At 44.4% G+C, this 24,961-nt stretch overlaps 1 protein-coding gene across 3 annotated transcripts in view; it reads right to left on the bottom strand.

Moving 5' to 3' along the window:
* ITGAM (integrin subunit alpha M) overlaps positions 1-24,961 on the bottom strand; it is a 58,948-nt gene that overhangs the window by 26,077 nt on the left and 7,910 nt on the right. The window contains exons 6-14 of one of the 3 annotated variants that reach the window (XM_017515569.2): positions 21,003-21,133; positions 19,786-19,931; positions 18,515-18,668; positions 16,031-16,181; positions 15,004-15,077; positions 14,705-14,834; positions 13,975-14,117; positions 1,254-1,394; positions 945-1,154 (exon numbers count right to left, since the gene is read on the bottom strand). In XM_017515569.2, the coding sequence (XP_017371058.1) occupies positions 945-1,154; positions 1,254-1,394; positions 13,975-14,117; positions 14,705-14,834; positions 15,004-15,077; positions 16,031-16,181; positions 18,515-18,668; positions 19,786-19,931; positions 21,003-21,133 (1,280 nt within the window). Of the gene's footprint in view, positions 1-944; positions 1,158-1,253; positions 1,395-13,974; positions 14,118-14,704; positions 14,835-15,003; positions 15,078-16,030; positions 16,182-18,514; positions 18,669-19,785; positions 19,932-20,988; positions 21,134-24,961 lie in introns of those variants that run through there. The other 2 variants (XM_017515568.2, XM_017515572.2) reach the window with 2 other exon arrangements.

Consider the following 24,961-nt stretch of genomic DNA (forward strand, 5'->3'; position numbering starts at 1 on the left):
GCCTGGGAGACAGAACAAGACTTTGAGAAGAAGAAAGAAGAAAGAAGGAAGAAGAGGAGGAAGAGGAGGAGGAAGAAGAAGAAGAAGATTCTTTCATTTGTGACAACATAGATGAACCTGGAGGACATTATTCTAAGTAAAATAAGCCAGTCACAGAAGGGAAAAAACTGCGTGATTCTCGTGCCTGTAATCCCAGCACTTTGGGAGGCTGAGGCAGGCGGATCACTTGAGCCCAGGATTGGAGACCAGCTTGGACAACATGTTGAAACCCCGTCTCTACAAAAAAATACAAAATTTAGCTGGTAATAGCAGAGCATTAAGCCAAGCACAGGGCCCGTCTGAGAGCGGCACAATCACTCATCCGGGAAGTGTGCAATCCCATAAGGTGGCCAGCCGCATGCACCTCCTATTGCTGTAGAAATAATCAAGCTAGAATTAAGAGCCTTTGAGATTTCTGTGAAGTGTGTGTGTGTGTATGTGTGTGTGTGCGTGCGTGCGCCCGCACGTGTGCTCCCACGAACGTGTGCAGGTCTGACTGTCACTCTGGCTGCTGGAGTACAGTGTGTGACCAGGGCTCACTGCAGCCTCCACCTCCCAGCCTCAAGCAATCTTCCAGCCTCAGCCTCCTGAGTAACTGGGACCACGGGTGTGTGCCACCATATCTGGCTTTTTTTTTCTTTTTTTTTTTTTGAGAGGTGGGTTCTCACTATGTTGCCCGAAGTGGTTTTGAACTCCTAGGCTTAAACAATCGTCCCACCTTGGCCTTCCAAAGTGCTGGGATTACAGGCATGAGCCACCAGGCCCAGCCACATGTTTTATTATTTTTGAAGGTTCTGAAAGGAGTACTATGAGAACTGATCTGCCAGCTGTGGGCACACTGAATTAGAAGGAGAAAGATCAACAAAGAGGCTACTGTCATGACAAGGACAGTAAACAGGTCTCACCTGGCTATGCGAGGGGCTGATGCCAAATCCTGAGGTTCCATGAAACAGGTAAACAGCACCCCGGTTGTCCTCCTCTCCTGGGGCCCCAATGGCCACGTCCGTCAGCTTGTCCCCATTCACATCCCCCAGCACTGTCAGGGCTGCCCCAAAGCGGCCCCAGGGGTGGCCCTGCTCCCCGTGGAGAACAGCGTCACACTGCCACCGAGCCCTCTGCTAAACACAAACAGTGTCAGGCCCCAACCCGGATGACACCTCCACCCCTCCACCCACCCCGGGCCCCACCCAGCCCAGGTCTCATCGGCCACTCACCCCCTTGGGCAAGGGGCACACGGACACTTGGCCCCCTCGGGTCTGCTCGTAGTAATGGGGGGCCCCGACAAGGACCAGGTCAGTGCTGCCGTTGCTGTCCACATCCACAGAGCAGAGGGAACCCCCGAAGTAGGCGCCAATCTGAAAGAGACAGGGCCATCATCACACACCTCTTCCCACCTAAAGTAGACATAGGGGTTTTCGCTCTGTGAAGAAAAGTTATGCCTGCTGGGGGAATCCCTCTGGAGCAGATGTGATCTTTTATGTGATTCATGATAAATTACCATTGGCATGTGCTGCCAGCTAAAAGAACCTACACAATAAGACTGGCAGAGTGGCTCCTGCCTGTAATCCCAGCTACTCAGGAGGCTGACGTGGGAGGATCCCCTGAGCCCAGCAGTTTAAGGCTGCAGTGAGCTTTGTCACCACTGCACTCCAGCTTGGGCAACAGACCCCAATATCTAAGTGTATATATTTTTTAATAATTTAAAAGATAAAACATGAAGAAGCGTATAACAGAGTCAACGGACAGAGAGTGAGGATTTGCCCCAAACTGTATTCCTAGGAGATTAGTAAGGCAGCAAAGAAAGACTTCGGTTGGAAAATACAGATAGAAAATTCTAGAAAAGCAGATAGACTACCCTTTCAATATCTTGAGAATCTTCAGGGGGGTAAAAAGTCAAAGTTGGCACTCTGAGTAATAAGGCTAATAACTGGCTTAGATTAAAAATAACTATTTCTGCCCAGGAATATGTTTTGTGAGATCAAGAAATACTGTTTACCACCAAGTAAAAAAAAGTTTTGAATATCTTCAAGGTCAATATGTAGAATTCATCCATAAAATTCACCTATTCATCCATTCATTCATTTATTCATTCATTCGACAAACAAGTGTTTCTTATTGCAAAGTACAAGGCCCGGTAGTCGAGACAGCACCTTCCAGGGCTCCCAGTGCAGCAGGGTGGAGAGGAGGAGAGTAATTGATGGATTAACAGGGAGATATGTATAGCAATTTCAAACTGGGACAAATTCTAGGACGGGAATGTGCAGGGGACATCATGCCCCGACTCACTGCAACATGATCTCTGCCTCATACACCATTGAGGGAAGACTCATTAATAACTAAATACAGGCATATAAGTTTTATCCTAAAGTCAACAGAATTTTGATTTCTTTTAGATCAGATTTATTGGCATAGAGTTTACATACAACAAAATTCAGCCTTTTAGTACACAGTTTTATAAGTTTTGACAAACATATAAAGTCATATAACCAGCCGTGTGCAGTGGCTCATGCCTGTAATCCCAGAACTTTGAGAGGCCAGGGCAGGTGGATCACCTGAGCTCAGGAGTTCGAGACCAGCCTAGACAACATGGCAAAACCCTATCTCTACTAAAAATACAAAAATTAGCTGGGTGTGGTGGCCAGCACCTGTAGTCCCAGCTACTTGGGAGGCTAAGGCAGGAGAATCACTTGAACCCAGGAGGTGGAGGTTGCAGTGAGCTGAGATCATGCCACTGCATGCCAGCCTGGGTGACAGAGTGAGACTCTAAATAAATAAATAAATAAAGTCATATAACCAACACCACAGTCAAAATAGAAATAGTTGCATTATCCCCAAAATATTCCCTATGCCGCATCATAGTCAATTTCTCCCCTCCAACTACCAACATCTGGCAACCACTCAACTGTTTTCTGCCCTTAGGATTTTGGTTTTTCTGGAATGTTATGTAAATGGAATTATATTGTATGTGATCTTTTTAATTTGGCTTCTTTCACCTACAATAATGCATTGAAGATTCATCTGTGTTGTTGCAGGTATTAGTAATTTGCTCTCTTTTATTGCTGACCAGTATTCCCATTGTATGAGTGTGCTACAGTTGGTTTATCCATTCCTTAGTTGAAAGACATTTGGGTTTTTTCTAACTTGGGGTGATTATTAACAGAGAGACCAGAAACATTTGCATACAGGTTTTCATGTGGACATCTGTTTTCATTTCTCTTAAGTAAAGACTTGGGAGTGGAATTGCTGGTATGGTAACTTGTATGTCATACTTTATTAAAAATTGCTTATTTTGAATTAATTTTTATATGGTGTGAGGTATGGATGGAGGTTATTTTTTTTTTAACTATGGATGTCCAATTGTTCCAGAACCATTTGATGAAAAACTCTTTAACTGTCTTTCCACCTTTATTGCAAATTAATTGGTAAAGTGTGACATTAATGTAAAATGTGTGGACAGAAGTTAAAAGGTCGAGTTTTTGTATGTGGTCAAAGCTGTTATCAGCTTTGCATAGACTGTTATAACTATAAGATGTTTTATGTAAGCCCCATGGTATCCACAAAGAAAAAAAAAGCTGTGGTAGATACACCAAACATAGAAAAAGGAATCACAACATATGACTACCAAAAAAAAAATCGAATCCTAAAGGAATACAGCAAGAGAGGAAGGAAGAATGGAACAAAGGAACTACAAAACAGTCAGAAAACAATAAAGGAAATAGCGATAATAGTCCCTACCTGCCAATCATTACTTTATATGTAAATGGATTAGATTCTCCAGTCAAAGGACATAGAGAGGCTGAATGGATTTTTTTTTAAATCCAACTATATGCTGCCTATAAGAAACTCAATTTAGATTTAAGATCACACATAGGCTAAAGTGGAGGGATGGAAAAAGACATTCCATGCAAATGATAACCACAGGAGATCAGGAAGGACTATGGTTATATCAGACGAAATAGACCTTATGTTAAAACTGCCACAAGAGACAAAGAAAGTCACCATATAATGTTAAATAAGTAAATTAATCAAGAGAATGTAACAATTGTGAACATATATGCATCTGACATCAGATCACGTAAATATATAAAGCAAATATTAGCAGAACTGAAGAGAGAAGTAGGCAGCAATACAATAATAGTATTATCATTATTATATTCTAATACAAGCAGGGAACTTCAGTATCCCACTTTCAACAATAGTTAGATCATCCAGACAGAAAATCAATAAGGAAACAGCAGACTTGGACAATACTATAGACCAGATGAATCTAAACAGACATATACAGAACATTCCCTTCAATACCAGCAGAATACACAGTCTTTTCAAGCACATGTGGAACATTTGCTAAGTAGAGATCATACGTTAGGCCACAAAACAAGTCTTAAGAAATTCCAGATTTTAATCATATCAAGTATTGACCAAGCACAGTGGCTCACGCCTATAATCCCAGCCGTTTGGGAGGCCAAGGCAGGTGGATAACCTGAAGTCAGATATTCAAGACCAGCCTTACCAATATGGTGAAACTTCTGTCTACTAAAAATACAAAAATTAGCCTGGCATGGTGGCAGGCACCCGTAATCCCAGCTATTCGGGAGGCTGAGGCAGGAGAATTGCTAGAACCCAGGAGGTGGAAGTTGCAGTGAGCCAAGATTGTGCCACTGAACTCCAGCCTAGGCAACAGAGCAAGACTCCATCTCAATAAATAAATAAATAAATAAATAAATAAATTATATCAAGTATTTTTTCTGACCACAAAGGTTATGACACTAGAAATCAATAACAAGAGGAAAATTTAAAAAGCCAAAAATAGGTGAAAATTAAACAACACATTCCTCACCATCCAGTGGGTGAAAGAAGAAACCAAAAGAGAAATCAAAAAATATCTTAAGAAAAATGATGCTGAAAACACAACATACCAAAACTTACTGAATGCAGAAAAAGCAGATCTAAGAGAGAAGTTTAAAGAGTTAAACACCTACATTAAAAATCACCTAAGTATTGATTGATCATTTCTGGTGGTATGGCGATTTTTTGTTTTATTCTTATAATAAAGATTTCTGATTTCTATGTGATGTTGCAGTCCATTTGTAATAAAAATAAAAAATACAATTTTACTTTAATTTTGGAAGGAAGGAAGGAAGGGAGGGAAGGAGGGAGGGAGGGATGGAAGGAGGGAGGGAGGAGAAGGGAAGGGAGGAAGGAAGTAACCTAACTTTACACATCAAGGAAATAGAAAAACAAACTAAGCAAAAAGTCAGCATAAGAAATAAAATGATAAAGATCAGAGCAGAAATAAATCAAATACAGGCTAGAAAAATAATAGAAAAGATAATAAAACTGATAGGGTTTTTTTTTTTCAATAGAGGTGGAGTCTCACTATGTTGCCCAGGCTGGTCTCAAACTCCTGGGTTCAAGCAATCCCCCCACCTCAACCTCTGAAGTGCTGGGATTGCAGGTGTGAGCCACCATACACAGTCAGAGTTGCCCTTTTTTTTTTTTTGAGATGGAGTGTTGCTCTGTCACACAGGCTGGAGTGCAGTGGCACGATCTCAGCTCACTGCAACCTCCACCTCCCAGGTTCAAGCGATTCTCCTGCCTCAGCCTCCCAAATACCTGCGACTATAGGCACATGCCACCACACCCTGCTAATTTTTTGTATTTTTAGTAGAGACGGAGTTTCACCATGTTAACCAGGGTGGTCTTGATCTAACCATGGTCTCAATGCAAACTGTGTATCCAACAAAGATCTAATATCCAGTTTCTATAGGGAACTTAAATTTACAAGAGAAAAACAAACAACTGCATTAAAAGGTGGGCAAAGGACATGAACAGACACTTTTCAAAAGAAAATATACATGCAGCCAAGAAGCATATGAAAAAAGGCTCAGTGTCATTATCATTAGAGAAATGCAAATCAATACCACAATGAGATATCATCTCATACCAGTTAGAATGGCTACTAATAAAAGTCAAAAATAGATGCTGCTGAGGTGTGGAGAAAAGGGAACACTTATACTGTTGGTGGGAGTGGTAAATTAGTTCAACCATTGGGGAAAGTGGTATAGTGATTCCTCAAAGAGCTAAAAGCAAAACTACCATTCAGCCCAGCAATCCCATTACTGGGTATATACCCAGATGAATATAAATCATCCTACCATTAAGACACATGCACATGAATATTCATTGCAGCACTAGTCACAATAGCAAAACATGGAATCAACCTAAATGCCCACCAAAGACAAATAGGATAAAGAAAATGTGGTACATATATACCGTGGAATACTATGCAGCCACGAAAAAGAGCAAGATCGTGTCTTTTGTGGGAACATGGATAGAGCTGGAGGCCATTATCCTTAGCAAACTAACACAGGAACAGAAAATCAAATACTGCATGTTCTCACTCATTAGTGGGAGCTAAAAAATAAGAACTTATGGGAGATGGGGAGTTGGGGAGGGATAACATGGGGAGAAATGCCAGATATAGGTGATGGGGAGGAAGGAAGCAAACCACACTGCCATGTGTGTACCTATGCAACAATCTTGCATGTTCTTCACATGTACCCCAAAACCTAAAATGCAATAAAATACATATTTTAAAAAAAAGAACTTATGAACACAAAGAAGGAAACAATAGACACTGGGGTCTACTTGAGGGTGGAGAGTGGGAGGAGGGAGGAGCAGAAAATAGGGTACTAGGCTTAATACCTGAGTGATAAAATAATCTGTACAACAAACCCCCATGACATGAGTTTATCTGTATAACAAACTTTCACATGTACCCTCAAACCTAAAGTAAAAGTTAAAAAATAATAATAAAATGTTGATCTAATTTTTAAAAAATAAATAAATAAATAAAAAGTGACACCTACTTAATGGTATTTATCTAGATTCTTTTCAAAATTCTTTTGGATAGTCTACATTTTTATTTTTATACAAATTTTAGAATTGACTAAATTCTACATTCAGCAAAATATACTTCCAGGATTTTTAATTTTTTATGAATACATAATGGTTGCACACATTTATGGGAAACGTGATATTTTGATACAAGCATACAATGTGTAATAATCAAATCAGGATAACTGGGATATCCATCACCTCAAGCATGTATCATTTCTTTTCTTGGGAACATTCCAATTCCATTCATATAGTTATTTTGAAATATACAATAAATTATTGTTAACTATAGTCACCCTACTGTGCTACCAAAGACTAGGTCTTATTTTTCCTAACTAACTGTATTTTTGTATCCATTAACCATCTCCTCTCTACGCCATCCTTCTCACTACCCTTCCCAGTCTCTGGTATCCATCATTCTACTCTCTACTTCCATGAGATCCATTTTTTCTCATATGAGTGAGAACATGCAATATTTGTTTTTCTGTGCCCAGGTTATTTTACTTAACATAATGTTCTCCAGTTTCAATCCTGTTATTGCAAATCACAAGATTTCATTCTTCTTATGGCTGAATAGTATTCCTTTGTATATCAGAAAAATGCAAATAGAAACCACAATGAGATATCATCTCATTGCAGTTAAAAGGGCTTTATTGAAAATACAAATAATGATGGAGGCTGGCAAGGATGCAGAGAAAGAGGAACTTCCATGCACTGTTGGTGGGAATGTAAATTAGTAAAGCCACTATGGAGAACAGTATGGAGGCTCCTTAGAAAAACTAAAAATGGAACTACCATACAATCCAGCAACTCCACTGCTTGATATATCTCCAAAGGAAAGGAAATCAGTATATTGAAGAGATAACTGCACTCCCATGTTTATCACAGCACTATTCACAATAGCTGAGATAGAGAATCAACCTAAGTGTCCATCAACAGATGAATGGATAAAGAAAATGTAGTACATGTGCACAATGGAATATTATCCACAATTTTCACTGCATTGAATCTGTAGATCAATTCAGGGAGAACTGACACCTTAACAATATTGGAATTCCAATATTCAAGTCCATGACCACAGTGTATCTCTCCATTTATTTAGGTCTTTTATTTCTTTCATTAGTGTTTTGTAGTTTTCAGCATAAAGTTATCATACACATTTTGTTTGATTTATACCTAAATATTTCAAGGTATTTGATGCTATTGTAAATGGTACTTTTTAATTTAAATTTCTAATTGTTCAATTATATTATAAAAATATAACTGATTTTTATACATTGATCTTGTATCCTGAGAGCTCACTGAAAAAAAAAACCCATTATCATAGCTTTTTTATAGATTCTTTGGAATTTTCCATGCAATCATATCATCTGCAAATAGAGATGGTTTTATTTCTTCCCTTCCTCTCTGTATTTTTTTTTCTTGCTTTATTGCATTGGCTAGGTCTTCCAGTACAATGTCGAATAGGAATTATAAAAGTAGATATTCCTGCCTTGTTTCCAATTTTAGGAGAAAAGCATTCTCTTTCACTGTTAAGTAAAATGCCTGCTAGAGGTTGTTTGTAAATGCTCTTTTTCAGGTTGAGGAAGTTTCCTTTAGTTCCTAGTTTGCTGAGAGTATTTTTAATCATAAAAGGATGCTGTATGTTGTCAAATTATAGTGCTATATCTGTTAAGGTAGTTACATACTTTTTCCTTTTTTTTTTTTTTTTGAAAGAAAGAGAAAGAGAAATGGGGAGAGAGAACAGGAGTCTTGCTCTATTGCCCAGGCTGGAATGCAATCTAAAAATAGGTATTAAAAACCTCTTTTATGCTGATAATTGTGCTTAACAGCAGAGACAGGAGGGAATAAGGGAAGAAAATAACAAACAGCCAACCAATATTTCATTTAAGTCTGTGAAATGCTATGCAAATGCTGAAGAGTGATTTACTTCCAATTATGTGGTCACTTTCAAAATAGGTGTAATATGATACAGAGAAAAATGTATGTTCTGTGGACCTGGGGCGAAGAATTCTATAAATATTCACTGAGTTTACTTGTTCCAGGTCTGAGTTCAAATCATAGATGTCCCTGTTAATTTTCTATCTCGTTGATCCGTCAAATATTAACAATGTGTTTTCAAAGTCTCCCACTATTATTGTGAGGGAGTCCAAGTCTCTTTATAAGTCATTAAGAACTTGTCTTATGTATCTGGGTGCTCCTATATTGGGTGCATATGTATTTATGATCATTGACTCCTGTTGTTGCATTGATCCTTTTACCATTATGTAATGTTCTTCTTTGTTTCTTTTAGTCTTTGTTACTATTAGAGTCTATTTTGTGAGAGACGAAAGTTACAACTCCTGACTTTTTCCTCTTTAATCTGCTGTTATGGTGAATCACACTGATTTTTTTTAAAGTAGCTTTTATAATTTGGATTAAATTTACATACCATAAAATTTACCATTTTAAAGTATAAGGTTCAGTGGGTTTTAGTATACTCACAATGTTGTATAATCACCACCACTACCCCCAGAACACTTTCATCTTCCCAGAAAGAAATTCTGTATCTGTTAGCAGTCACTTCCAATCCCCAGCCCAACCCCCAGCCCCTGGAAACCACTAATTTACTTTCTGGCTCTATGGATTTGTAAAGTTTGAATTGGGAAGTGTGAACCCTCCAACTTTGTTCCCCTTTTCCAAGATTGTTTTGGATACAGGATCAATACGTAAAAATCAGTTACATTTCTGTATCATTGAACGAATGGAAATATAAATTTAAAAAACAGTGCAATTTACAATAGTGCCAAAGGCCATGAAATACTTAGGTATAAATCCAAGATATAGGTCCCTTCTGTTTCCATATGAGCTTCAGAATTAGCTTGTCCATTTCCACAATATTGATCTTTGGGATGTTGAACAGGCCCTGCATCCCTAGGATAAACCACACCTGCCCTTCTTTCCCATTTTCTCCCACCACTCCTCCCACCCCCATACACCCACATTCTGACCTCCATTCCATGCTCTCTCCCTCTTCTGGCCCCTTTCTTCCCCCTACTTCTTTTACTTCTCTTGTGTTTCCACCACAGGCCGTGGCTTAGCTGCCACTTCCTCCAGGAAGCCTTCCCTACTGCCTTTCTGTGGCTGCCCCTCCCATTTGCTCTCATAACTGCCAGAAGCGCCCAGTTTAAGCACCTATCACCCCTCTGATGGTCATGTGCGTGTACCCGTGTGGGGTGGGGGGTTGACCAACCAGTCTTCCTCATGTGGTCCTGACCACACACCCAAAAGAGCGAAGTGGCATCCCATCTACACTTAACTTCCCGTAATTCCTCAACACTTTCTTCCCCAAGCCATCCCTTATATGTATCAAGCACTGACGCCATTCAATGGCCAATGGGTATTTGTAAAACATTTAGAGAGACCATGGGAAGAATTTGACTATGGGCAAAGAATTATGACAAGCTGTTCAGGTATCAGGACAAACTGGCTTCATCTCCATACAATGCATTAATTACAGGTCAAAGAGAACCAGTGACAAAAATTTCAAAAACACACAGAACTACAGGCAGACACAAAAAACGAAGTACCTGGGAACACTGCTAACCAAGGAGGTAAAAGGTCTGTACAAAGAGAGAAACAAAATACTGTTGAAAGAAAATCAGAGATGACACAAATAAATGCAAAAATATTCCATGCTCATGGATTGAAAGAATCAATATTGTTAAAATGGCCATAAGGCCCAAAGCAATTTACAGATTCAATGCTATTTGTATCAAACCACCAATGCCATTGTTCACACAATTAGAAAAAACTATCCTAAAATTCATATGGAACAAAAGAAGACCCTGAATATGCAAAACAATCCTAAGCAAAAAGAACAAAGCTGGAGGCATTACGCCACCCGAATATAAGGATATAGTAATCAAAACGGCATGGTACTGGAACAAAGACAGACACATAGACCACCAGAACAGAACAGAGAGCCCAGAAATAAAGCCAGGCACCTACAACCATCTGATCGCCAATAAAGCCTATGAAGCAAGCAATGGGGAGGGAAGTCCCTATTCAATAAATAGTGCCGAGGTAGCTGGCTACCCACATGCAGAAGAATGAAACTGGACCTCTTCCTTACACCTTATACAAAAATCCACTCAAGATGTATTAAAGATTTAAATCACACGGATTAAAGATTTAAATGTGAGACCTCAAACTACTAAAATCGTAGAAGAAAACCTCGGAAATACTCTTCTCGACCCCAGCCTTGGCAAAAAACTTTTGGCTAAGTCCTCAAAAAGCAACTACAACAAACACAGAAATCGGCAAGTGTTTCTGTAGAGCAAAAGAAACCATCAACAGAGTAAACAGCAAACTTACAGAATGGGAGAAACTATTGCAAGCCACGTCTGGCAAAGGTCTGAAATCCAGAATCCTCAAGGAACTTCAACAAATCACCAAGCAAAAAACAAATAACCCCATTAAAAAGTGGGCAAAGGACATAAACAGACACTTCTCAAAAGAAGACATACAAATGGCCAGAAAAAAATTGGAAAAAAAATGTTCATTATCACAAATCACCAGAGAAATCCAACTCAAAACCACTGTGAGATACCATCTCACACCAGTCAGAATGCTATTATTAAGAAGACAATAACAAGGACAGGAACGGCAGCTCACGCCTGTAATCCCAGCACTTTGGGAGGCCAAGGCAGGCAGATCACCTGAGGTCAGGAGTTCGAGACCAGCATGACCAACAAGGAGAAACCCCTATCTCTACTAAAAAAAAATACGAAATTAGCCAGGCATGGTGGCACATGCCTGTAATCCCAGCTACTCAGGAGGCTGAGGCAGGAGAATGGCTTGAACCTGGTGCGGAAGGCGGGGGGCGGGGGGCAGAGGTTGCAGTGAACTGAGATTGCACCACTGCACTCCAGCCTGGGCAATAAGAGTGAAACTCCATCTTAAAAAAAAGAAAAAGAAGACAATAACAGATGCTGGCGACGCTATACAGAAAAAGGAATATTTATACACTGTCTGTTAGTGGGAATGTAAATTAGTCCAGCCACTGAGGAAAGCAGTTTGAAGATTTCTCAAAGAACATAAAACAGAGCTAGTATTCAACCAAGCAATTTCATTACTGGGCTTATAGCCAAAGGAAAAGAAGCTGTTCTACCAAAAAGACACATGCTCATATGTTCACCATGGCACCGTTCACACTAGAAAGACATAGAATCAACCCAGGTGCCCATCAGTGGTGGATTGGATAAGAAAATGTGGTACACATACACCACGGAATACTATGCAGCCATATAAAAGAGTGAATCACATCCTTTGCAGCAACATGGATGCAGCTGGGGGCCATAATCCTAAGTGAATTGACCCAGGAACTGAAAACCAAATACTGCATGCTCTCACTTATAAGTGGGGGCTAAACATTGGGTACACATAGACATAAAGATGAGAATGACAGGCACTGCAGACTACCAGATGGGGGAGCAGGAGGTGTGGGTTGAAAAACCACCTATTGGGCTGGGCACAGTGGCTCACGCCTGAAATCCCAGCATTTTGGGAGGCCAAGGCAGGAGGATTGCTTGAGCTCAGGAGTTCAAAACCAACCTGGGCAACAGAGTGAGATCCTGTCTCTAAAAAAAGAAAAGAAAAGAAAAAAGAAAAACCACCTATCGGGTACTATGCTCACTACCTGGGTGACGGGAGCTGCAGCCCAAACCTCGGCAAGACGCAATGTATACATGTATCAAGCCTGTACAATGTACCCCCTGAATCTAAAAGTTGAAATGACTATTTTTTTAATTGAAATGAAGTCTCGCTCTGTCACCCAGGCTGGAGTGCAGTGGCACGATTTCAGCTTATGGAAACCTCTGCCGCCTGTGTTCAAGCAATTCTTGTGCCTCAGCCTCCCGAGTAGCTGGGATTACAGGCACGAGCCACCATGCCTGGCTAATTTTTCTTTTCATTTTTTATTTTTAGTAGAGATGGGGTTGCGCCATATTGGCCAGGCTGGTCTCAAACTCCTGACCTCAGGTGATCCACCTGCCTCAGCCTTCCAAAATGCTAGGATTACAGGCGTGGGCCACCATGTCCCACCTGAAATTATTATTTAAAAAAAAAAAAAAAAACTATAAACCAGGCGAGGTGGATCATGCCTGTAATCCCAGCATTTTGGGAAGCTGAGGCAGGCGGATCACAAGGTCAAGAGATCGAGACCATCCTGGCCAACATGATGAAACTCCATCTCTACTAAAACAAAAATTAGCTGAGCATGGTGGTGCATGCCTGTAGTCCCAGCTACTCAGGAGGCTGAGGCAGGAGAACTGCTTGAACCCAGGAGGCGGAGGTTGCAGTGAGCCGAGATCACGCCACTGCACTCCAGCCTGGCACCTGGCATCAGAGCGAGACTCTGTCTCAAAAAAAAAAAAAAAAGAACTATAGGCACCATATCATGGGTGCAGCCCTGTTTCAGGAATTTGCAATAATGATTTGGACTAGAAATTTTTGCCTCACTCACCAGTTTCCACATAATATGTGACCGTGCTGCTTTTGCAGGGGTGATATTCAAAATAATGAACAGCTGGGGCTGTACAGGTGCTGAGCAGGGGCGTGGCTGGAGCAGGTCCTACAGGGCCCGTTGAGGTGTCCTGCCTGACCTCATAGTTGCTGGATCATGGGGAAACCCAAAGAGACTGGAGCAGCACCAGCGTGCAAGGGTGAGGGGGACTCTACCATTTATCAATGAATACGGAATTATTTCAATATTTTATTAACATGGCTATCCTGGTTATTGATGGGCTGAATACCAGCTCTGAGTACAGGAAGACCCATAAAGAGCTCTGTGCAGGCAAGCATTGTTATTTATCGTTGTCAAAAAGCTGGGGACCTGGCATTCTCAAATGCTACGCTGATCCCACAACTCCCCAGCTCACAGCCCCCCGAGGCTCCTTTACAGGACGGCCATGCAGGTCATCTGAATACCCCTCCCACAATCTCTAAGCCCCCAGGGCACCTCTGTTTGCACATTCATGCTCCACACACCGCACTCACCTGGGTGCCCTTGACATTAGCATTGGACTCCCATATGCCAGCGTTCTGCCTGAACATCGCCACCAGGCCGACATGCTGATACCGAGGCGCCCCCAGAACCAGGGTTTGAACCCGGTTCCGCAAGATGACAGCGGCAGCATAACCTGAAGGTGGGGGTCTGAGAGGTGAAGTGTGTTCCCTGCCCCCTCCTCTGCCATGCAGACCCACCCCTTGAGTAGGAGCACTGGGGCAGCCCCACGCTTGCTGTGTTGGGGTAACTGATCCCTGAGCTATATTCCTCTTTATGAAAATTATTACAATTCAATTTGGAAGTTTCTGGCCAGGCGCAGTGGCTCACACCTGTAACCCCAGCTCTTTGGGAGGCCAAGGCAGGTGGATCATTTGACGTCAGGAGTTCGAGACCAGCCTGACCAATGTGGTGAAACCCCGCCTCTACTAAAAATACCAAAAAAATTAGCCAGGGGTGGGGGCGCACGCTTGTAAACCAGCTACTTGGGAGGCTGAGGCAGGAGAATCACTTGAACCCAGGAGGCAGAGGTTGCATGAGCCAAGATCACACCATTGCACTACAGCCTGGGCGAAAAAAGCAAAACTCCACCTCAAAAAAAAAAAAGGAAGTTTCTGGCTATAAAGCTATCCCAAGAGCCTATGAAAGACCGAGACATCCATGCTAGTTGTCATATGCCACATCCTGACACCCTCTTAGAGTAACTGTTGCCTTCCCACTTACCCAAGTAAGCATCATTCATGTCTGAATCCACTCTGGTCATGTTGATGAAGGTGCTTTTCTCCTTTGATGTATACAGAAAGGCTCCACCAGCCCAGTCATAGCTCCCCACAGTGCTCAGCAAGGGGCCGTTCTGGGAAAGGGCAGAACAGGGTTGATGAGAAAAGATAAAGGGACCAGGGCTGCCCCTCACAGAGCTACTTCCCAAGTCACAGAGAAGAGCCCCCAGTCGCCCGCATCTCCGCTATCTTTTCTCTTGCTACCCCCACCCCATCCCCGCAATTTAATGAAGGGCCACTTACAGAGGTGATGGCAGCACTGAACCCTTCCTGAGACATCTCATGCTCAAAGGAGCTGGTACTTCCTGACTGAGTACCTGTGAAGAGGAGAACTTTTTACAGAAGGCTGGGCACAGTGGCTCACACCTGTAATCCCAGCACTTTGGGAGGCTGAGATGGGCGGATCACTTGAGGTCAGTTGGCCTGACCAACATGGTGAAACCCCATCTCTACTAAAAGTAGAAAAATTAGCTGGGTGTGGTGGCAGGAACCCGTAATCCCAGCTACTCAGAAGGCTGAGGCAGGAGACTCGGTTGAACCTGGGAGGCAGAGGTTGCAGTGAGCCAAGACCGCACCACTGCACTCCAGCCTGGGCAATAGAGCAAGACTCAGTCTCAAAAATAAAAAAAAGAAAGAAAAGAAAGCAGAGTAACCTAGAACAGGTACTGAAAATCCCAATGCTCTGGTGACCAGACAAAAGGAGGCCCCAGCGGGATCTGTGTCAAGCTGGATACACACATCCCTCTTAGAGCTGTGGCAGCCTTCGCCTCCAGCCACTTCCTGCCAAGTGGAAATGGTCTTCAGGGTCTTCAAGGTGTCTTATCTTCCAGCTTTTCAAGATAAGCCATAAACCCAGACTATATATGAAATTCCCAAATTTCTAAATTCCTTTTATTCAACAAACATTTACCAAGCACCTTCTGAGTACCAGGTGCTATTCTAGGTGATCAGGATACAAGAGTGAATCAAACAGACGACTGCTGGCAACATATCCAATTTTTTGGAAAAATACTGGGTGGGATTTGACTCCCCCATACTCCAATTTGCCAACTTGTAGCCAGGATTTGCAAAATTAGAGATAAAAGTATGGATTCTTTGACTTCAAAGAAATTGACCAAGTGAGGCCGGGACTGGGAGCTGGAGGCAGCGGAGAGAGTTGATGCTGGGGGATGCCAAGTGTTAGGAGGGGCTGGATGCTAGAGGGGAATATGTGTTCTGGGGTTGGGGGCTGCCTCTGGAGCTACTCTGGGAACACAGATGCCTGACTCACCCTCGATCGCAAAGATCTTCTCCTGGAGCTGGTTCTGAATGGTCTTCAGAGCCTCGAAGTTATTCACCCGGAACACATGCTCACGAGGCGGCTTGGATGCAATGGTATTAAGCTCTTGGCGGGATTTCTCACTGCTGAAGGCATCTCCCACCTGTTCCAAAAATACAGAGGCCAAATCACGGGTTGAGGGTAGTAGTATCATCTGGCAAAGACAATTCTGCAGGAAACTAGTCTGAACCATTATTTCTCAAGTGAGGAAATGCATCAGAAGGTCCCTGGGACACGGTTGCCAGGTATAGTTGAGCAGGTTGTACACTGCACAAGGCACTGTGCCAAGGAAGCAACTTGGGGCAGAAACCCGGCTGCTGATCCATCTGCTGTGCCATGTCTCCTGGTGTAGAGCTGACCTAGAGGAAAGGAAGCCTTTTCCTTATATGAAACTATTTCCTACATGCCAAGGCATGTATCCATGGTGATATCACTTTCTGTGTCATGCAGGTGCTGTAGTAGTTTGATTACACGGATGATCCTGACTCCTTGCCTCTTCCTGTATCCAACCCTTTCCCCCAGTGCTCTGTTGTGCCTTCCTGCTCTTGGCAGAGTCATGTGCCCCCTTCACTGACTCTAGGCTCAAGCATGAGTCTTGCTTTAGCCCACTGTATATAGAGCACCCTTGACATAGCTGACTCCATCTTAGAAAAAGGCTCCATTCTATATTTCACTGAGCATTTTGCCAACAAGAATAAGATTGTTTCAAAACAAATTTTAAAAATAGCCTGGGAGCAGTGGCTCATGTCTGTAATCTCAGCACTTTGGGAAGCTGAGGTGGGCAGACCACTTAAGGTTAGAAGTTCAAGACCAGCCTAGCCAACATGGTGAAATCCAATCTCTACTAAAAATACAAAAATTAGCCAGGTGTGGTGATGCATGCCTGTAGTCCCAGCTACTCGGGAGGCTGAGGCACAAGAATCGCTTAAACCCAGAAGGCGAAGGTTGCAGCGAATCAAGATCATGCCATTGCACTCCAGCCTGAGTGATGGAGCCAGACTCAGTCTCAAAATAAACAAACAAACAAACAAACAAAGACTACATCCAATCAGTTAAGGATGCAAACAAGCACATTCTTCCCTGTCTGTTCTCACCAGCAGGCTCTGTAACTAGAAGAGGATCAGGCTTTCAGCTGCTCAAAGCAGCCATCTGAACTCACACCACCTCACAGTTGTTGGTCCGGAGAGCCTGGCCTTTGTCACCGAGGACTCCGCCACATCAAAGACTCTGCCTTGCAAGACTGATGGGACCAGGACCCTTGGGCCCAGACCCGGAGTCCTTTTCATTCATCCTTTCTCCTCTCTCTTTTTCTTCTGATGTTACTTTGTTTGCTGTGGAATGTTTAACCTGTAACTTTTAGATATTGACTAAGTATACGATTATATCGCTTGCAACATTGGCTGACTTGTGGGTGGCTTGAGCCTGTGTGTCGGAGAGAACAAGGGGAGAACTGCCTCCTTGGGAACTCCATGCAGCTCCTGGTGTTTGTGATTGAAATAGCATCAGTGAAAGCCTGACATTGTGCAAAGACACAAACCTATGTGGACCCAGTTATTTCTAACCTTGCACCGCTCCTGACACGCATGGATCTCATCAAACATGATGCAGAGGCAGGAAAAAGCACTTGCAGCTGGGCACGGTGGCTCACGCCTGTAATCCTGGCACTTTAGGAGGCCAAGGCAGTCGGACCACAAGGTCAGGAGACTGAGACCATCCTGGCTAACGTGGCGAAACCCCGTCTACTAAAAATACAAAAAAAAAAAAAAAAAATTAGCTAGGCATGGTGGCACGCAGGCCTGTAGTTCCAGCTACTCGGGAGGCTGAGGCAGGGGAATCACTTAAACCTGGGAGGCGGAGGTTGTAGTGAGCTGAGATCACACCACTGCGCTCCAGCCTGGGCAACAGAGCCAGACTCTGCCTCCAAAAAAAAAAAAAAATGAAAAGAAAAATCACTTGAACATCTCCACTGTTCTCTTGCTCTCCTGCCTTCACCATGAGGACATGCCCAGGCTAGCCCCAGAGAATGAGAGCCAGGATGCCAAAGAGCCAAGTCACCCAGTGTTTCTACCCAAGGCCATTTGGTGCAGTGGACAGACATAGCTGGTGATCCTCAGAAGCAGAGCGAGCCCGGCCAAGATCAGCAGAGCAGCCTACCAACCTGCCGCTAATGACAGTGAGGAAGGCCACTGAGACCAGAACCCTTGGCCGGCTGACCCACAGACTTACTTATTATTTTAAGTTGCTGAATTTGGAGATAGTTTATTACACTGCGTTGATGTGGCAATAGACAGCTGATATGGCGTATATGAGGTGGAAATAGATCTCATGTCACTTAGATTTTATTCACATTTGTATTAACATTTGTAAATTGAAGTGAGGACGGACCCACATAGAAACCCTCCAAAGAAGCATAAGCCTGAGAGCTGCATTCCATACCCCAATGACATAGCGAATGACTCCCTCTCTGTCTGCCTCAGGGATGACGTCCTCATATTTCAAGGGATCACCAAACTTTTCTCCATCTGTGATGACAACTAGGATCTTAAGGGCATTCTCTCGGGCTCCCTGGCGGACGTTAAACTGTTCTTGTCTGTGCAGGGAAGAGGAGGGACAAAGTCAAATGCAAGTAGATGACACAGTAATTTTTTTTTCAGACATAGAGACTCAGCTGGTCGAGGTGGTTCACACCTGTAACCCCAACTCTTTGGGAGGCTGAGGTGGGTGGATCCCCTGAGGTCAGGAGTTCAAGACCAGTCTGACCACCGTGGAGAAACCCCGTCTCTACCAAAAAAATACAAAAATGAAGGGGCCGGGCACAGTGGCTCAAGCCTGTAATCCCAGCTCTTTGGGAGGCCAAAGCGGATGGATCCCCTGAGGTCAGGAGTTCGAGACCAGCCAGACCAACATGGTGAAACCCCATCCCTACTAAAAATACAAAAATTAGCTGGGCATGGTGGTGCACGCTTGTAATCCCAGCTACTCGGGAGGCTGAGGCAGGAGAATTGCTTGAACCTGGGAGGTGGAGGTTGCAGTGAGCTGAGATCACACCACTGTACTACAGCCTGGGCAACAGAGTGAGACTCCATCTCAAAAAAAAAAATATATATATATATATATAATTATTATTATTTTCTTAGAGATGGGGTTTCACCATGTTGGCCAGGCTGGTCTTGAGCTCCTGACCTCGTGATCCGCCCATCTTGGCCTCCCAAAGTGCTGGGATTACAGGCGTGAACCACTGCGCCCAGCCATATAATTATTATATAATTAAGAAATAAACAATTGGCCTTGAAACCTCTCCCAGAGCCCCGCACCAGCTCCCCAGCCCCTCTACGACTCTCCAGTGCTTCTTGCACTTCTGTCCCAACCCCACCCTTGCCTCTACACACACTCCAAAATCAGAGCAAACTTCGCAAAACGAGACGTGCCAATGTCTCCCCATGGACTACAAAGCTGCCTTTGGTCCCTGGCCTGAGTCGATCTTTCCAGCCTCCCTCCAGACACTTTTCCCTCACTTCCCCACTCCACTCCCCCTTTCACTCGCGACTTGTCCTTTGATGAACACACCACACACAGCCCCTCCTTCCCACCTCTGCCTGTGGTGACACATCCTCTACCACCCTGTCTGAATGACTCCCTTCATCCATCAACGCCCAGCTAAAAGTGTCTCCTCCTCTCTCCACCTTAAGCGAAAAGGGAAAGCTTACACCACTTTGCGGATGCCCGTGGCCGTGTGTGTCCGCCCCAACAGCTGCTTTATTGGCCTCATCAGCGATCTTGGGTTAGGGTTGTCCTGGAACTCTTTGAAGGTGAAGTGAGTCCTGAATTCTTCGGAGTACTGCATCAAAGAGAACTGTAGAGGCGGCAGCTGGGGTGATGCTGGAGAAGGAGCCCCCATCCTCAGACACCTCCCAGCAAGCTCCACAAAGATTTTAAACACTCCAGTCTCCAAATTCCTTCTCTGCGCTGCTCCTAATCTCCTGCCTCACCAAGACAGAGAGCTGCCAGCAGCTCCCCTAGAACACTGCCAGCCGCTGGCTTATGCCTATAATCCCACCACCTTGGGAGACTGAGGCGGGTGGATTACCTGAGGTCAGGAGTTCAAGACCAGCCTACTCAACATGGTGAAACCCCATCACTACTAAAAATACAAAAACTAGCCAGGTGTGGTGGTGTGCGCCTGTAATCCCCGCTGCTTGGGAGGCTGAAGCAGGAGAATCATTTGAACCTGGGAGGCAGAAGTTGCAGTGAGCCGGGACTGCAACTCTAACCTGGGCAATAGTCTCCTTTTGTGGAGGACATATTTGTCCCCAAGCAGATATGTCTCAAAAAAATAAAAAATAAAAATAGAACTCAGCCAACAAGGACATGTGGGCTTCATCTCCCATGCCAACCCTTAACAATTAGTCAGAGCTAGGCCGGGCATGGTGGCTCACACCTGTAATCCCCTCACTTTGGGAGGCTAAGGCCGGTGGATCATCTGAGGTCAGGAGTTCGAGACCAGCCTGACCAATATGGAGAAACCCTGTCTCTACTAAAAATACAAAATTAGCCAAGGGTGGTGGCATGCACCTGTAATCCCGGCTACTTGGGAGGATGGGACAGGAGAATCGTTTGAACCCAGGAGGTGGAGTTGCGGTGAGCCAAGATTGTGCCATTGCACTCCAGCCTGGGCAACAAGAGCAAAACTCCATCTCAAAAAAAAAAAAAAAAAATTAGTCAGAGCTGCTTGCTTTATAAAAGGCTGAAAGACTGCTGAGGCTGTATCCAACAGAGCAGAAAAGAGATTCAGAAAGGCAAACCACAATCTATTGCCAATATGGCAACGTCCGCAGTTGAAATGGGAGGAGAACGTGGTAGCCCGGTTGCCATGTATCTTCCAGCCCCGTGCAGGTTCTTCTCTGACCTACCCATGGGCCCTCACCAAGGTTTTAGACGTTTTTAATTGCTCCATCACAGTTGAGACAAACTCCTTCATCCGCTGAAAGTCATGTGGGTTGATGCTACCAGAGCCATCAATTAAGAAGGCAATGTCACTATCCTGTTGAGGACACCCTAGGGAAGGGGAAAAAGAGTATGAATTAAGTAATTCAACACTTGGTGTTTTGGTGTTTTTTGCATGTCAGCCCTCTGATGAACAATGAGAATATAGGATCCTGTCTCTATTTTATATATATATAAATTAGCAGGGCACGGTGGCACATGCCTGTGGTCCCAGCTCCTCAGGAGGCTGAGGGTGGGGGTAACTTCAGCCTGAACAGTGGAGGCTGCAGTGAGCTGAGATCACGCCATTGCACTCCAACCTGCACCACAGAGAAAGACCCTGTCTCTAAAAAATAAATAAGTAAACAAACAGGGACAAAGTGGTATGGAAATTTTTCGTTAATTCTGACCAAAGGAATCAGGGAACGTGGCGATGTTGGACTGGATCATGGAGAACAAGAAATAATTTGTCCAGCTGGGTGCGGTGGCTCATGCCTGTAATCCCAGCACTTTGGGAGGCCGAGGCCAGTGGATCACTTGAGGTCAGGGGTTCGAGACCAGCCTGGCTGACACGGTGGAACCCCGTCTCTACTAAAAATACAAACATTAGTTTGTATGAGATCGCGACACTGAACTCCAGCCTGGGTCACAGAGGAAGACTTTGCCAGAAAAAAAAAAAAAAAAAGGGAGAGAGAGAGGAAGGAAGGAAGGGAGGGAGGGAGGGAGGGAGGGAGGGAGGGAGGGAAAGAAAGAATTTGCCAGAAGTACAAAAGGAGTAGATTCTAGAAAAGGGAATGGCACACACACATAAAGGGATGTGGAATGTGCTCCTCTGCCTTCTGTCCCCATCCCCAAATCCACTTTCTACCCATCACCACTCAGCTCTGTGGCCTGGGAGGTGGACCTCCAGGGAACCCATCAGCAGGACTCTGTTGCCCTCTGGATTCCCGTTGGATCTGGCCAATGAGTGGACTCAACAGAAGACTGAAGGAAGGAAGACAGTGAGGTCTGGGTGTTCTCCCATTGAGGTTGCTTGGGGACAGATATGTCCTCCACAAAAGACCAACAGTTCCTTGGAAGGAGGCCAGCTCCACATGACTCTCTCGGGACCCTGGTGAGCTCTCCCCCTCCTCACCCCATAAGCCCAGAGGTGGCAACAGACCCGGCACTGCTTGCCCAGGACTTGGAAAGTCACTGATGGCCCCCTTAGGCCCTGTCACAGCTTTATACTTACTCCCTTTATAAACAAACCCCCCTCTTTGTAAGTAAATCTTACTGAAACCTCCTGTGCAAAATTTTGACTGAGACAGTGAAAGAGAGCTAACTTAACTCACTCCATCTTGCTTCTAACCTCCAAGCTGTCCTTGTTCATTCCTGGGTGTAGGCTGAAGTAACTTTGGGAGAAACTTAGCTTATAGTTCATAGTTTAAACAAAGACGGTAACAGCCCTTTCCCAAAGCAGACCTTTTTCTTGCCTGGGGACTAGAGGCCTTTGTAGGACTAATATTAACCACAAGATGAGAAATTGTGGCCTAGGAGTCATGCAGCTGGAGGGTACAAGATTCTGACCTCCCTAAATTGCTCCTAAGATGAGTACTTGAGATATTTTGCAGACCTTGCACTTGATGAATCAGCTGGCACCACTCAGATCAATAAACTGGCTCATCTGATCTTGTAGCCCCCACCCCAGAACCGACTGAATGCAAGAAGACAGCTCTGACTCCCAATGATTTCACCTCTGACCAATCAGCACTCATGGCTCACTTGCTTGCCCCTACCCACCAAGTTATCCTTAAAAACACTGCTCCCCGAACGCTCAGGGAGACTTATTTGAGTGCTAATAAAACTCCAGCCTCCTGCACAGTGGCTCTGAGTAAATTACTCTTTCTCTATTGCAATTCCCCTGTCTTGATGAATTGGCTCTGGAGCCGGCAAGGTGAATCCCTTGGGCAGTGACATTACTGGAGTATGCCTTCTGTCCCAGTTGAGACTGGGACAAGGGCATCAAAAGGATTCTGGCAGAATCCGGGAATGCTGTTCGATGGAAATGGCACTGCAGGGGTAAATGTATGTGATGGTGACAGAGACGCAGCTGTGACATCAAGCAGAGAACTGTGGGCAAGGGTCTCTCAACTCCAATAAAAAGCTTGACTTTATTCATAGGCAATGGGGAGCCACGGAAGGTTCTTAGCAAAGGAAGTGAGATCATTTGCTTTGTATTTTAGAAAGACTGCCAGGCACTGTGGCTCATGCTCGTAACCCCAGCACTTTGGGAGGCCTCCCGAATAGCTAGGACCACAAGCACATGCCACCATGCCAGGCTAATTGCTTTTTTGCAGAGATGGAGTCCCATTATGTTGTCTAGGATGGTCCCAAATTCCTGGCCTCAAGCAATCCTCCTGCCTTGACCTCTCAAAGCGCTGGGATTACAGGTAGGAGCTACCAGCACCCAGCCCCTTCCAAATTGTAAACCAAGTGTATGTATTATATATTTTTAATAAATGAAAACTTGTTTAAATAAGTAGTCTTGAACCTCTGTGAGTGAGGTCTAAAGAAGGAGAGGTAGAGGTGTTAGCTGAAGTCACGGAACTGAGTGATTTCAGGCAAGAAGAACACATGGGTGAAAAGAGCAGCCAGACCCAGTGTCCCGAGGGGAAGAGGGAAGGTGGAGGAGGCAGCCTGGGGTGAAGAGAATGCACTCAGAAGTTTGGGGTGGTGAGGGTGGAGAGAGATGGTAGGAGGTGAGGAGGAGGCTGGAAGAGAGAAGATTGTTTTCATAGCTATCGATTTTGGTGGTGGATCGTTTTCAGATACAGGTAGAATGAGAATGTTTACAGCCAGAGGAAGGGAGAAGTTAAATGTCCTGGAGAGAAAACAAGTGATTCAAGAGATGCTGAGTTGGACGCAGTGTCTCACGCCTGTGATTCCAACACTGTGGGAGGCTGACGTAGGAAGATCTCTTGAACCAAGGAGTTCAAGACCAGCCTGGGCAACATGGCGAAATCATCTCTACAAAAAAATACAAAAAATCTGGCCAGGTGCGGTGGCTCACACCTGTAATCCCAGCACTTTGGGAGGCCAAGGTGGTGGATCACAAGGTCAGGAATTCAAGACCAGTCTGGTAAATATGGTGAAACCTTGTCTCTACAAAAAATACAAAAATTAGCTGGGCGTGATGGTGGGCACCTGTAGCCCCAGCTGCTCGGAAGGCTGAGGCAGGAGAATCACTTGAACCTGGGAGGTGGAGGTTACAATGAGCTGAGGTGGCACCACTACACTCCAGTCTGGGCGACAGAACAAGACTCAGTCTCAAAAAAAAAAAAATTAGGATATGCACAGATGTGATTCCAGCTACTCGGGAGGCTGAGGCATGAGAATCACTTGAGCCCTGGAGGCAGAGGCTGCAGTGAGCCAAGATTGTGCCACTGCATTCCAGCTTGGTGACAGAGCAAGACCTTGTCTCAAAAAAAAGAAAAAAGAAAGATAGGTGATCACCTTAGTTGATGCATGAGAGACTCTCAAAAGCCCAGATGGAAGAATTCAGCCATGAAACAGAGGAAAGACAGGTCTTCCTCTAAAACCAGTGAGTCACTGCCAGGAGTGATGTCATTATGGAAATTTGAGCAAAGGGAGAAAGCGCGGTCTTACCGCTCTTTTAGAATTTGTCTAACAAACTCCAGGGAAGCCGGGCGTGGTGGCTCAAGCCTGTAATCCCAGCACTTTGGGAGGCCGAGGCTGGTGGATCACGAGGTCAAAAGATCGAGACCATCCTGGTCAACGTGGTGAAACCCCGTCTCTACTAAAAATACAAAAAATTAGCTGGGCATGGTGGCACGTGCCTGTAATCCCAGCTACTCAGGAGGCTGAGGCAGGAGAATTGCCTGAACCCAGGAGGCGGAG

The sequence above is a fragment of the Cebus imitator genome, unplaced genomic scaffold, assembly GCF_001604975.1.
Source record: "Cebus imitator isolate Cc_AM_T3 unplaced genomic scaffold, Cebus_imitator-1.0 Scaffold552, whole genome shotgun sequence".
Classification (NCBI taxonomy): Eukaryota; Metazoa; Chordata; class Mammalia; order Primates; family Cebidae; genus Cebus; species Cebus imitator.